General features: G+C 36.7%; 1 protein-coding gene across 2 annotated transcripts in view; it reads left to right on the top strand.

Moving 5' to 3' along the window:
* The first annotated feature begins 506 nt into the window (after positions 1 to 506).
* Positions 507 to 13,770, top strand: part of OSBPL9 (oxysterol binding protein-like 9) — a 56,434-nt gene continuing 43,170 nt past the window's right edge. For both annotated transcript variants that reach the window (XM_009318722.1, XM_009318723.1), the window contains exons 1-2: positions 507 to 551; positions 4,458 to 4,536. In XM_009318722.1, the coding sequence (XP_009316997.1) occupies positions 513 to 551; positions 4,458 to 4,536 (118 nt within the window). In that variant the 5' untranslated portion in view covers positions 507 to 512. The remainder of the gene's footprint in view (positions 552 to 4,457; positions 4,537 to 13,770) is intronic.

Below are 13,770 nucleotides of genomic sequence, written 5' to 3' on the forward strand. Positions count from 1 at the left end.
TTTATCTGTATGAAAAGGGGTATGAATCTGGGAAACTTTCTGGCAGAGAGATAATTTCATTTGTACAATTCTGCCTGCACAGCTGGATTTTGTTACATGGATACTTTTCTGAGAGTAGGAGAGAAAGGAGGAAGATGTAAATCAGTGTACTGCCACTTTTTAATTTTTCTTAATTCCTTTTTTCTTCACTTCTTCTTACTTTCTGTAAAGGTATGGACTGCACCTTCTAAGTATTTCTTCAAGGTATCTACAAAACTTCTTGAAGTAGGATATTGTATTCTTATTTTTTGAAGGATTACTTTTTTGATACCATGGTGGTGTACTTTTCTTTTGTGTGAGAGCTAACCTATTTTGTAACAGAAACTGCATCTCGTTTAATCAGTCAATAAAACATTGTACAAAAATGCTTTATTCTTTTCTCAGTTGCTATGAGTAACTAACTTTCTCCTTGCAATTCTTACTGTATTTGTTAATTCAATGATCTGTTTTTTCTGTTTCAGTCAAAAGACAAAATGATGAGAGGATCACGCCGAGGGTGTGTTAGACTCAGGGTAAGTGTTGTTTTATTCAGTACTTAATGACTTACTGTGTATAATATGGCATAATGGAGAGAACTGCAAGGAGACTTTTGAGGTTTGGGCTCTATTCCCGACTCAGCAAAATACTGAAATAGTGAAAGTATTTAAAGAAAGAAAACATTAGAGGTCAAGTGACACGCTGGGCTAATTACATTCTATAATTTTATATATTGTATAAAAACATATATTTTATTCATTGTATAAAAAGCATTATATGACAGAGTAAGATGGGTTAGTAGTAGCACGCTATGAAAAAGTTGCTGTTTGCAGTTCTCATTTCTTTGTGTGTGGAGATATATATGTATATACATACATGTCCTGTACCTACAGAGGTCATTGCAAAACTGTTTCCTTCTGTCCTTCTGATTTGCCTTTATTCTCTTACTGTGTCTTCCATTCTGCCAGTTTGGACACTCTTTAGGCCTGCCACTTGACTGTGCTTGAGCTAAGTAAAACAAAGGAGGACTGGAAAGGGAAGGAAGAACACAGCAGGCAGAGTTTCTGAAATATCAGCTGAGGGGGGGATACCAATTGGGGAAACAGGGGTAAGAAGATGCGGAGTGGGAAAGCTGAACATTACCTGTTTGAGGCACTCCAGCTTAGGACATTTAACCTTGAATGCTGCTGTTGTAGCTTGAAGTGACAGTACTAAAGTGGGCTGGGAATGCTGTGATGTCTTTGCACATGCCCAGTTTCTACTTTGTGGTCATGTATGTACCAAAAATATCTCTTGCACAAGTCCTTTTTCTGTATTTTTTCCCATTCCTCGTAGAATCACTGATTCTAGTATGCTGTGGTCTTGTGAAGAGTTGATGTAAATAAGGAGAAGGAGTCAGGAGGATAATGGGTGTGCATGGGAACATTTTGAGTCTTGAAGTAAGAGAAGTATAAGGAAGGTGATCTATGGTCTGACACACAATGTGATGAGTGTTGCAGCAGAACTCTGCTTCTTCCAGTTATTCCTTCCTTCTGTTGTTACTCCTTTCTAGTCTTTCTGTGGGCCTAATAAAGGGGTACCAATAACCTTTTGAGATTCATACAGAGAATCTCCATTCATCTGGATTCCAGGTGACTTTTTTGCACTTTCCCTGTCTAATGTATTGGTATCTTAATTTAGAATTTCTTTAAGGGTAATGTAAACTCAAACCGCTGTCTAGAACATTACATTCCCAAAGATTCATGAGGACGTTTTTTGCATTGTGTAGAAAAATTTGGTGGGAAAAACCTTGCCTGCCTTAATAGCGTTGTGAGCCTGTTAATGTGGAGGTTGGTCTCAGCCTCTGTTTAGGAAATATTGAAAGTGAACAATCTGTTCAATATTGCATGATCCATTTTTATATGTATAACATAAAACAATCCCTTTCTCTTCCCCCATCTGCCACTCTCCCACCCCAAATTACTCTGGAGTTTTCTGAAGATTTGCTGACTTCTCCATCCTTTCTCTGAATGTGTTGGTTTTTCTTTTTTTGGTGAGGGAGGAAGGAATCTTTCTTTTTTTCTGCTTTTGTAAAGCAGGTCTTTTGGCAGATGACAGTGATAGTGATAGCTGAACAGATGGGCTTCTGCAGTCTGAAATTCTATCAAAGAGTTTTTCTGTTTAGAGTAATTGTTGATTTGTAACTGTAGGTGTGAACATAAACAAACATGTAATTTAAGCAATTTGGCTAAAATACGTCCTTTTTTCTTGAATGGATTTTTAAAAGCTTGTTCCTCACCTTTTTGCTCTTGATACACGTTTCATAGGCCTGAAGTTTCATCTTCAAATTCTTTTGTTGGCTGTCATAGTGTATTTAGGAAGGTGTGTTCATAGAGGAATCTGTGTCATCTAGACTATGCTTAGGTCCTGCTTAAGTTTTCTGGAATATACACTTAAACTTTCACACTTTAGTTTTTCTTTTACTTGTCCATATGTATTATCTACGTGACAACAGAAGCATCTTCTATGCTTACGCTCAGACCCTTTGCCTCAGCATTGCAATTAGACTGTGTGCACTTTATGCGGCTTTGTGCTGAGATCACAGACAGTGGTGTGCTCTTCCTCCTCCTCATTTTCCTCCCACCACTTAGGATGGAGGCAGGATTTAGCTGTCCTAGTCTGACCTTTTTAGCCTTACATTAGTTTTACCTATATTCTCTGGGGAGAATATCTTGGTCATGTTCTTGGTGTCTGACTTACAGATTTTTGATATAGCTGGTGAGGAGAATTATATTGTACAACTTGCAGTGATCTTCTGATTTATTGTGTAGCGAAACATGTACTTAAAGTGCCAGATATTTTTTATCTATTGGTCTATTAAAAAAAAAAAATCATTTGGCAAAATTAATCTGGCCCATTGTGTCATGTCACTGGCATGCTGCATAATTACCAGATAGTCTCCAAATGTAATGACTAGTCATCTGGTTGTTGTTATGTCGTGGCACTAGAAGTATTCAGAATTATACTGGCTTGGGTACACTTTTTAGGTGCCTCTTTTATAGTGATCACAGAGCTGTCCTTGAAAAGCCTGTGTGGAAGGTACTCCTTTGGAGAAGTTAAGTGGTACATTTTTGGCAGTGGAGGGGGAAAAAACCAGTTTGAGCTATCCTTTCCTGCTATATAGCCTTGAATTATGTACGGTTGGTGCTATTCTTAAATAGGACCTGTTCCTTCCACTCAGTCTTCTGGTGCCTGTGATAGTCTCAGCCATACATGAGCTGGTACCATTGGCCAGAAACCTCCCTGGCCATGGGCTATGAAGAATGTGTGTGAATAAGATTGATTCAGATGCCCCTGTCCCTTCTGTACCAACATAATTCCTATGTTTTGGCCAGCCTGATATTTACCTAATCCCCTACTCTGCAGTTGCTGCATGATACTTGGCTGAATGAAATGAAGCACTTGTTGGAATTGACTCACAGGTGCTTGTACTACTGTTGCTTGCTGTTTACTTGGACAGTAAGGACAGAATTTACCCTTTAAATATGTGCACTTTCCAGTGATGTCTGTCTGGTTTGTGGGAGGGGGAAGGATAAAACAGATCCTGATGTTGTGTCTCCTGGAGAAGAAGAAGAGAAACTGAGTAAATCTGTTGGTGAATTTTGAACTAAATGTTACAATTTGTTCGAGTTGGCAGAGGCCTGGAATGGTTCTTTTCCAGTGTCGTCTTCTCCTGGGTGAAAAACTGTGTTATTTATTAAGTGTTTGGGGGGGGGCAGGAATGAAGAAGATGTGGATAGATTTGTAAATAGCTGAGCATAGATGGCCTTTAACTCTATAAGGTATTTGCATTTCCTTCTAATAATTCATGAGGAATTAGAAGACAAAGCTAGCTGCTTGTGATATATCCTGTTGACTTACTGATAGTATTTACTTAGGGACTAAAAATTAGATCATGCAGTGTAGCAGTGACATGACATGATGGTCCAAATTAATTTTGCTGAAATGTTTGGGGGTGTTTTAATAGACTGGTAGATAAAATCAGGTCAAGAGCTTCTTTTTGTAGAGTATCTATGAATTAGTATTTTTATATATGGAAAGTACTTATAAAATATTGCTCCCCACTCTTCTTTAAAATACAAGTTGGAATGTAGTAGAAAACTGTTTACTATAATGATGCTGTAGCGTAAAACCACCTCCATTACAAAAATAAAAGATGCATATTATTATCCAGAAAAACACAGTTTTACAAATAATTACTGTTTTTTTTCTGCAACTAAAAATTTATTATTTTAAAGAACTAACTTGCATCCTATGACTAAATAGAGAATCTTTCTGCTCTTTACTGCATTCAGTTTGCTTCTAATTTGTCAATGCTTTTTAAATTCCAGTGGTGTAGTGTTAGAGTGTATGCTGCTGATGTCACTGCTTGCCTTATCAGGATTTTGTTCTTTGTTTCACAGGGAGCTGTGATTGGTATAGACGATGAGGACGACAGCACCTTCACAATAACTGTTGATCAGAAAACCTTCCATTTTCAGGGTGAGCTGAAAGAAGAGATTGTTTTTCCTTATAATAGATTCCACTTGTATTTGATGGATGATTTTAAATGTTTGGCAACAGAACAGCATGAATGAGAACACTGAGAACATTCTGGATCCAGGGGTGCTGCAGGTTAGGCAGGGATTTACATCTGCAGTGGATACATATGTGCTAGAAAGGAACTGTAGCTCTGGCAGGATTTGGAGATTAAAAATGTAAAGAATAAATCACTCAAGGGGAGAAAGTAATGGGCTTCTGATAATGGGTTTTGCTTACAAAACGTTTCTGATCTTCGTTATCAAGATACAATTATGCATTTCTGTATGAAGAGAATCAGGACTGGTCTGAAGGTTGCAATTTGTATCCAAATAGAACTTAATGCTCAATTATGAGGAGACTAGAGGCAACATTTGGCTTAAAGGTGGAGCTTTGCTTCAAGATTTACCAGCTTGCATTCATTTCATCTACATTTCTCTGTCTTGTCTGCCAGTCACCATTTCTCTGCTATTATCCTTTTATTCACATTTACTAACACCAATGCCATCTGCCACTGCTATGTTTCGTCATTGCATGCTATGGTTCACCGGTAGAAAGGGTAAGGTACTATATAATTGTTATGTACTCCTTAAATTATTTTATCTGCTGCAGTAGGACAAAATACTGTGATAATATTGACTAGAGAACTTCTCTTTTCTGAATGTTAAAATCCTAGGAAAGTGTGATGAAAATATTTTTCAACTAACATTTGTTAGTCCTTTTGCTTTTCCTCTAAACTGTAGTGACTAAATCATTTAATTGCTTTGCATAGAGCTGGAAACTGTGAATATCCAAGAGGCACATTTGTATGTAAGCAGTCATATTAATTTATATAAACTGGAATAATTCTATAACTTATATTGTACTATATGTATTTTTAAATCAGTGATTTGGAGATGGGAGCTATTAACACTGCTGCATTTGTGAGAATATTTCTAATGATAAATATTAATTGTACACCATATTGTCACTGGTATCTGTATTCCTTGTGCTACAGTTCCTCCTAAATGCTGCTGCTCTGCTCTGGCTTTTCACTGCATTAAGCCTCATAAACATACCTTCATAATGCTGAGCTCACAGTAATACTTAAATCTACTGTTGCCAAGGATAACTGATAAAATGCAAGCTAATTGCTAATGCAGGAATGGAATGCTGTACTGTGGCAGTCTTTCAGTACTATGATGCTAAATACTGCTGAATATTTGAGAACTTGATACAGGTAAATCTAGAAATCTCTCATCTTTAGTTACTAAGCTATACCTTTTTTAATATGTCTCATTTGCACTGATTTCTTATACGCTGTATTCTTTTTTGGGTAGTCAGATGTCTTAAAAGAAGACTGATAGTATTTGATACAAGTAATGTTCTGCTCTAAGTAATATTGATAATTTTTGAACACCAGTTTTGTCACATAACAACTCATGCTTTATAATCTCAATTTGTGTGCATTTCATATCAGGTCAGGATTCGTGTGTGCTTCTTTAGCATAGAACTAAGATCTTGTACACTATTTTCTGTATTATGCTTTTTCTGTTAGCATATTATGAAGATATCTTCCCTGATATCCAGCAAATTGTAATGATACAAGCACAGTATTAGTATATATGGCTGTAGAGCCAAAATGTAAAAAGATGGGTAAGATATTAGTGCTGGGATATTTCGGTATAAAACAGCTCTGTGGAACTATATCTGTAGTTCTTACTGTCACTGTAAATGTATTCTCACCTCATGCAACCCTTATGTCATATATATATAAAATGTTTGTTCATTATATTAAATTAATTCAGTATTACACAGGCTTTAATTTATGTGAAATATAGGTCACTATCAGTCATGAATGGTGAATGGGTAATAATGTAAATACTACAATATGTATTCTGAGACTACATAGGATATGTAGAACAGATTCTGGGAATAATCCAAGAAAATATACAGTATTCCTAACAGTTTCTTTCTAAGATTTTTTTATACATGATCCAGATCGAGCTTTTGTTCTGCGATATAGTCATAGCTATAAATACATTCACCCTTTATAAAAGAAGTCTTGTACAGGAGAAGACTGCTTCAGAAATGGCAACTTTTTAACAGATGCAATCTCTTCCTTCCTTCTTATTGCCTTCCTTCATTCTCAAAGACAGCCAGGGATCCAAACAACCTGGAACCTAGTTGGGAAAACGACAGAACTTTACCACGATTTCAAAGATCTGCTGACCTGTGTGTAAGTTAGGGTCCCATCTGCAGTGGAACAGTTTCTCTTTCAGGCTCCAGAAGAAAAACGTTTTCTTGTACTCAGACTTTAGGTACTGATTGGTGAAGACTTGAATCTTCTTTGGCCTCAGTGAAATTTTGCTGACAGGCAGTGGTAGAATTTGAATTTGGGAAAAGAAAGAAGAACTTCATACTGGATTCATTAATTATTTCTTAACGTCAGTTGCTCAAAATTGTACATCTGTCTAACACTCTAGAGATGTAAGTAATGAGATGAAGGGCAAATAAGTAATTTAAAGATGTCTGATCAACTTCTCACAGGGTTGTTGTTTCCATATGTGTGTGTATGTGTGTAACTGAATTTCTGAAGTGCTAAACCTCCAGCATCTTCCACTAAGATTTGCTTGTCACTGGATCTTGGGAAATTCTGAGTCTCTCCAGTGTGTAGTTCATATTTTGTTGCTGCCTGTGACAATCACCCTCTGTTCTTTTTGCAACTGTGTTTCCTAGTGGCCATCTCTGTATTGAACGTTAGTAAAAGTCAAGAAGTTTTTATTACAAAGAAAATGTAGGCTTTGAATGATGACTGCGTAAATATCAAATGGTATCCATATACTTAGTACCTGGGTATAAAGGAAAGAAGTGAATTGAATAAATATGGGCAATAAAACAAACAGCATGTTTTGGTTTTACTGTCAGCTTAACTTCAGCTCTGCCAGAGTGCCCAGCAGATTTTTTCCCTTTATTTTGTTGTTATGTACACCTGTATTGATACCTGTTCACACTGGAGGGGGAAGGGAGTGGTAGAATGTCCACAGAAATTTTAAAATATATTTAAAAATAATTATTTCATCTCCCGATTGGTTCTTGTTTGGTCATGCTGTATATCCAGTTTCATGGCTTGATTCTAAGGCTTCTGAATTAGGTAGATCTCAAAGCACTCCCTCATGGGTTTGTTCAGATTAGATGCAAAAATCCATTCAAGTTGCTGCAACACATTTGGGATAATACTCTTAGTCTAATGTACCTTCCTGTCAGAAAGCTCTTTCTTGATAATGTATTTTTTCTTGCTGTAATACATGTCCCTGTTCTAAATGTTCCATAACCTTCAAACACTGTGGGGTGGTTTTGTTTGTTTGTTTTTTTTTTCTTTTAACATCTTCATATCATCACCTAGCTATAAGCTCTTTCCATTTGGAAAGTCAGTTCTTCATATCACTTAGCTGCTCTTTCTGCTCACTAGGATGCTTGTGGCTTAAATTCAAGAGTGGGAACATGATGTTCAAGATAGTCCATCAAGGGTATTGTTGCCTTCTTGATATTTGATTTGCTGTCTATCCTGAAGCAATAATGGCTTTTATTTGGACTGAAATACTTCACTAAACACACATTGTATGCAGAAACAAGAATTCAGATTTTTAATCTCCTGCCTGAAAACCCAACTCTTATTTTTACAGCCTGCAGCGCAGTTCCTTGGAAGGTAGATCAGTCTTCTCTCCACTGTTTTGTCTAATAAAGGATTGAAAGATTGGAAGCAGTCCAGTGCATTGATCTGAGATGATTTTGCTTTAGCTTTTGTCTTTCCTATTCCTGCCACAAAAGTATCTGAGAAATGATGCATGAATGTTGCTGTGCAACTTATTCTCCTATTACATGAAAGCTGTCAGCTGGTAAAGGTAGATTTCTCCTTCTTCCCCATCCTGCCCCAGTTTCTAGGTTGATTTGTGACTGCCTACCGTTCCAGCTGAGAAAAGAGTGAGATACGCACAGCAAGAGGTTGCTTTAATGTTATAAAAGCAGGGAATTTTTGTTAATGTGGGACACAGCTATTACTAAGGATATACTGGGGTCCACAAAGGCCTTAGTTGCTGAGCAGTATCAGAATTTGAGATTTTAAGTATTTGTAATAAGTATCAAAATTAAGTATAATGGCTTTAGATCTGCATTTCACCACTACTTGGGGAAATAGTCAATATTTATTGTCTTCTATAAAACCTTAGCGTTGTCCACCAAATAGATGACAGGAAGCTGATTGCCCTTGTGGTATAAAGAGGCACTTTAGTCTATCAAATTACCCAATTTAAATAACAATTCATAAATTGCAGCCTTTTTCCCCAAAAGTTTTGAGAGCTTTTTTAATTTGATATTGAAAAATGCCTAGAAAGAGATTTTGGTGTGAAATCTCGGTCTGTCCTGGTTTCCTCAACGAAGTTTATAACTGCTGTGACTGCATCGTTTGCCCTAAGCTAACATTTTTCATGGCCTTTTGGGGTTCTGGTAATGCTGAAACAGTGAATTCCTCTATGCTATGCTCAACGGTGCTTTTATTTTGCAGAGGAGGATGATCAGCTATGTAAAACTTCCAGCCTTGTCTCTTCATACATTTCCATCAGAGCTGTGCTACCTGTCCTCCTCCCTTTTCATAACACAAATGTAACTTCTGCTTTGTGATCCTGACCGGACCTCTGCTGCACAAAGTTCTGGGCTGCATCTCGTCCTCTCCTGATTGGCAAAACCGCAAAAATTCCTCTGCGAACCGGAACTAGGTTTAGCTTTTGCAGTATGATTTTTCTGTCTTCCTCTCCTTTCTGTCTACCTGCTTTTTGCTACTAATGTATTATACTAATATTTTGAGCAGTCGGCACTTGTGACCAGAGTGCAGAGAATGGTGCGTGGTTGTGCTTTTACGGTTTCATGCAGCTCCTTCTTGCATCTCCAGCATCCTGTGTTATAAGTGTCTATTTTCTAATCATACCAGGAGTATGCCATTTTTAATGGGGCTATCTGCACTCAATTTTTATGGTCATATATAAACACTTCTTGGTTTTCCTTTTCTTGAGATTGAGGTAGCAGATTTCGAAATGTATGTTAAATTTGAGATTAGCAAAGAAAATAATACCCTGAAACAGTATCTGTGTGATGTGTCCAGTTGTTTTCTTTTTTCCTTCCTCTGGAAGAAACAGCATATTTATTGCTTGTTACTTTTGGCATCAATATGAATCTATTATCTGAACTGTATATGTGATACATGGCAACTATTTTGGAAAGATGAGCTTTGTCAGTGTGAGAAAAAGGCATTCTGAAAGGGGAGAAATGGTCAGAAAAGGTCTCACTATAAGAAGGGGAGGGATATGAGAAGTTCAACACTCTTTTCCTTCTGTTTTAACAAGGAATTCCAAGTAGCAATAAACTTGAGTTTGACCTGTTAAATTGGGAACTATATTACTGGCTAAGGAAAACGGTTATATTTTTATTCTTTTGGTTTTGTTTTTCTTTCGTTCAAGCCAAAATATGGTTTCTACCTTAAACTAGTAGTTTCTGAGCTAGTTCAGTGTGATCTGCAAAGGCCTTTTGATGCAAACATACCTTGAAAGCCATTTCCACAGAATACACTATATAAAGCATTATTTAGTGTTGCTATTATTAATATTTAAATATTGACATTCTCGAGTGAAAACCCAGATACTTGCAGATTGTCCCACATTCAAAAATGTTTAATTACTAAATTACACGTTGTGTATGAATTCCCAGAGAGAACTAATAGCATGTTGTTTGTGTATTTCCTTTGTCACACAAGTTTCCACCTGAAGGTATGTTTATGGGCTGATTATAAAGCTTGCTAAAAAAGCTTTTGAGCTTAGGTAACAGTGAAACAGCAGTTTAGTTGGTTTCTCAAGATCACAGATTGATCTTACAAATACATTGTACACAGGAGACCATTTGATGCTTTTTCTTTGGACAAGATTAGACTTTCTCTCTTGTGACTGCACTGGAGTCTTCAGCAGGTACAGAGAGAGCAGAGTGGTCAAACACCTGCAGAACAAAATGAGGGTTGATTTATATGTGCGGGTGGAGAATGGCATCAGGAGAAAGATTAGTAGAAGGGAGAATAATGATTGTGACAACTCCAAAATCATAATACAGAGGAAATAACGTACTGAAACTATGTTCAGCCTACTGACAGATGTGGGAGCTGCATGTGGTAGAAGGGTATTTGTAAGCAACGAAACTATAGTATTTTGGTAGGCTTGTATGAAACCCTGCTTCATCTTGCATGTTTTCCTATGGTTTGAAAGGCCTTCAGTGACTTCAAAAAGACATTTATTTATCCACGGAACAGCCCATTGATGTGTGACTTTTACACCTTATTGGGCGTTACTGATAAAATCTCTTTCCATTGAGAATGGTGGCAAAAATCCTATCGATCTTAATATAGTCAGAATTTCACTTCTATTGTCTGGTTATTTGTTGTAAAGATACTACATTAGTTCTGCACTTGGCTGAGAAAATACAGAAATTTTGCATAAAAATCAGTGGAAGTTTTGTCAGAATGAAGGCTGCATAATTGACTCTATTGACTCTGGGTGTAATAGACTTTTTTTACCGAGTTCTGCCTGTAAGTAGGTCACAGTGAATGAAAATAAAATATGCATTTCACTTTGTGACAGTATGGTGTATTTATAAGTAATCTAGTGATTTTTTTTTAACTAATTCATGAGGTTTTTCTTTCATCCTGATGCCCATGTAGATGCACACAGGAAAAAAAAAAGCACCAGTATGGTAATTCTGAGGTGATATGTTTTGTATATTCTGTCTTCCAAGTACTGCTGTGCATGACCTAGAAATGCTAGTGGTAAATGCTGTGTCGTGGAGCAGAGTTGTTAAACTTGTTTGTATCTAATCTTTAGATGCTATCAAGCTTAGGCTAGAAAAAGTAATCTGTTTTATGCTGTACTTTAACATTTGGTATACGTTATATAAACACATATAATCTCTTCCCAACAAAGTAAATATTATAGGAACTCTAAATCACAAACTTTATTCTCTATTTGGGAAATTAATAGAGGCTGAGAGCATTTAATGTAGTTGCATTTCATTTGCCGCCTTATCCTCATAGAATAGAACTTTTCAAAATCCCTGCCATATCTGGCTTGGCAGTTTGGGAAATTCGGAGGTAAGGGACTATTTTAGGAGTTGTAAAATATCATTTTTCTGAATTACAGAAATTCCTCAGTAGAAGTGATTCTTGTCTTTAGTACTTTTTTCATTCTATAATTTTCTCCTTGGCAAAATAATTGCTTTTCTTTCTTGGCACCTCCTCTAGGAAAGAGTTCAGAAATTTATTTAGTATAAAATGGATGTTAAAATATCTTACAAATAAGCTCAACCAGACAGATTGCAAAAAATGCACGTCTTTAAAAATATTATTATCATATTAAATCTCACTGTAATGCAATTATATACTTTTCAAGTGTGCTTCTCTGAACTAGTCATAAATAGGACTGTGATTGTGTTAAGTACCCCGTGGTTGCCTCAGACATGCCCGAGATGTCACAATAAATTATACAGGTACCTTTCAAAGGATGCACTATAGATCCAGAGAAGTGGAAGGTTAAGCATATGGGAACAAATTGTAATCTAGCTCATAAATACTAGTTCTATTAGAAAAATGTAACAGTAGCTTAACTGACGTAATCATGGTAAATTTGCAGTGTTTCAGCCATTAATGATTCCAACCTCTTGCATACAGCAGTGAATATATAGCTCTATGTGGATTTAGCTGGTTCCATGTGCAAATGTTCACTGGTAAATTGCAGTAAAAACTGAGTTAATGATTCTGGCACTTAAAACAGAGAAAAGCACAGGGACTATTACTGTTCTCTCAACTGCAGACAGTATTCATATTTTTGTGGATAGTTGATGCCCTAGTACAATTTGAATTTCAGCTGACAAACTGAATATTGCATTAACCCGTCAGACTAAGAACCACAGTGAATATTCATGTAGCGTAGTGGGCTCCTCTATTTAATTTCTTTTTCTAATTAGTGCAAAAACATTTGAATCACTTATAAACAACCGAAGTAACACCTTTATGTTTTTTAAATGCCAGATATTTCTCATGTAGATGTCTCAGTGTTTCTTATTTGTCTTTTGTAATACTGTTATTCTAGAGTCAGCCTAGGAAAATGTAACTTGTTTCTCTCTCTTGACCCCTACCCTTCTTCTCTTTCTAGAAGTTTTGTGTCAGGAGGGACCAGATACCATTCCTCCATTTTTATATAAGCACAGACACTAGTGAATTTCCTTGGGCTAGATAATAATTGCCTTATCCCAAATATGTTGGCAGAAAGAAATTCTGGAGTAGCTTTCCCATAGGAATTGGGGAGGTGGAATTAACTTCAAAATGGAGCCTGATCAAATAATGAAAAAGGTTGGAGTGATTTCAGGGTACTTGAGACAGGAACACAGGACTAATGAGCAAGGCATTCTTGTCCCCTATCTGCTGAAGAAAGGCTCCAGCATTTGCTGATGCAGGGTGGATATTACCTAGTGTGCATCACAACCTTTTTAGCTGAAAAGATATTAGAGCTTTTTCTTTGGCCAAAGTTGCCCTCTTTAAATGAAAAACGGCTTGGCTATCTAGCTTTCCCTACAGATAGGGGGGTAATGATCTCTGACCATTGTGTGTAGATTTTTCCCATAAATTGTTTCTGAGTGTGTTGGCTAATCTCTTTTTTGAATGTTCCCATTGATTTTTTTTCATCAGTGATCTTTTGGCAGCTGTTCAGTTCTAAATTGCTTTTAGCATTAGAGAGCTTTTACTTGCACCTAATCTCACAGCAGCCATTTTGATTAGATTTAATATAACTTTTCTCACAGCTTGCTTTACTAAAAACTGCATCCTACTGTTTTCTTCATGGTTTTCTTAAAACAGTATATGGAGGAGAGCCAGGAGAATCTGCTATTGATGATAGATGGTCTGAAAGTTAAACCAGTGTCCTGAACAGAGAGTGCTTAAAAGGTTACAATGCCGTGTGTTTCTGTGCAGTAAGCGGTCTTCTCATGGCAGTGTTCCTGAGTTTATTGTGGCCGAGACTGTCTTAGTATCAGGGTTGATGAGATTCATGTGTTCTACCTAAGGACTGATCATGCTGTGCCATAAGTTTGCAATCGCTAGTATATGAGGAAAAAATACAGCTTTTTTCATTC

This window comes from Pygoscelis adeliae, unplaced genomic scaffold (assembly GCF_000699105.1).
Source record: "Pygoscelis adeliae isolate BGI_AS28 unplaced genomic scaffold, ASM69910v1 Scaffold82, whole genome shotgun sequence".
In the NCBI taxonomy this organism is placed as follows: Eukaryota; Metazoa; Chordata; class Aves; order Sphenisciformes; family Spheniscidae; genus Pygoscelis; species Pygoscelis adeliae.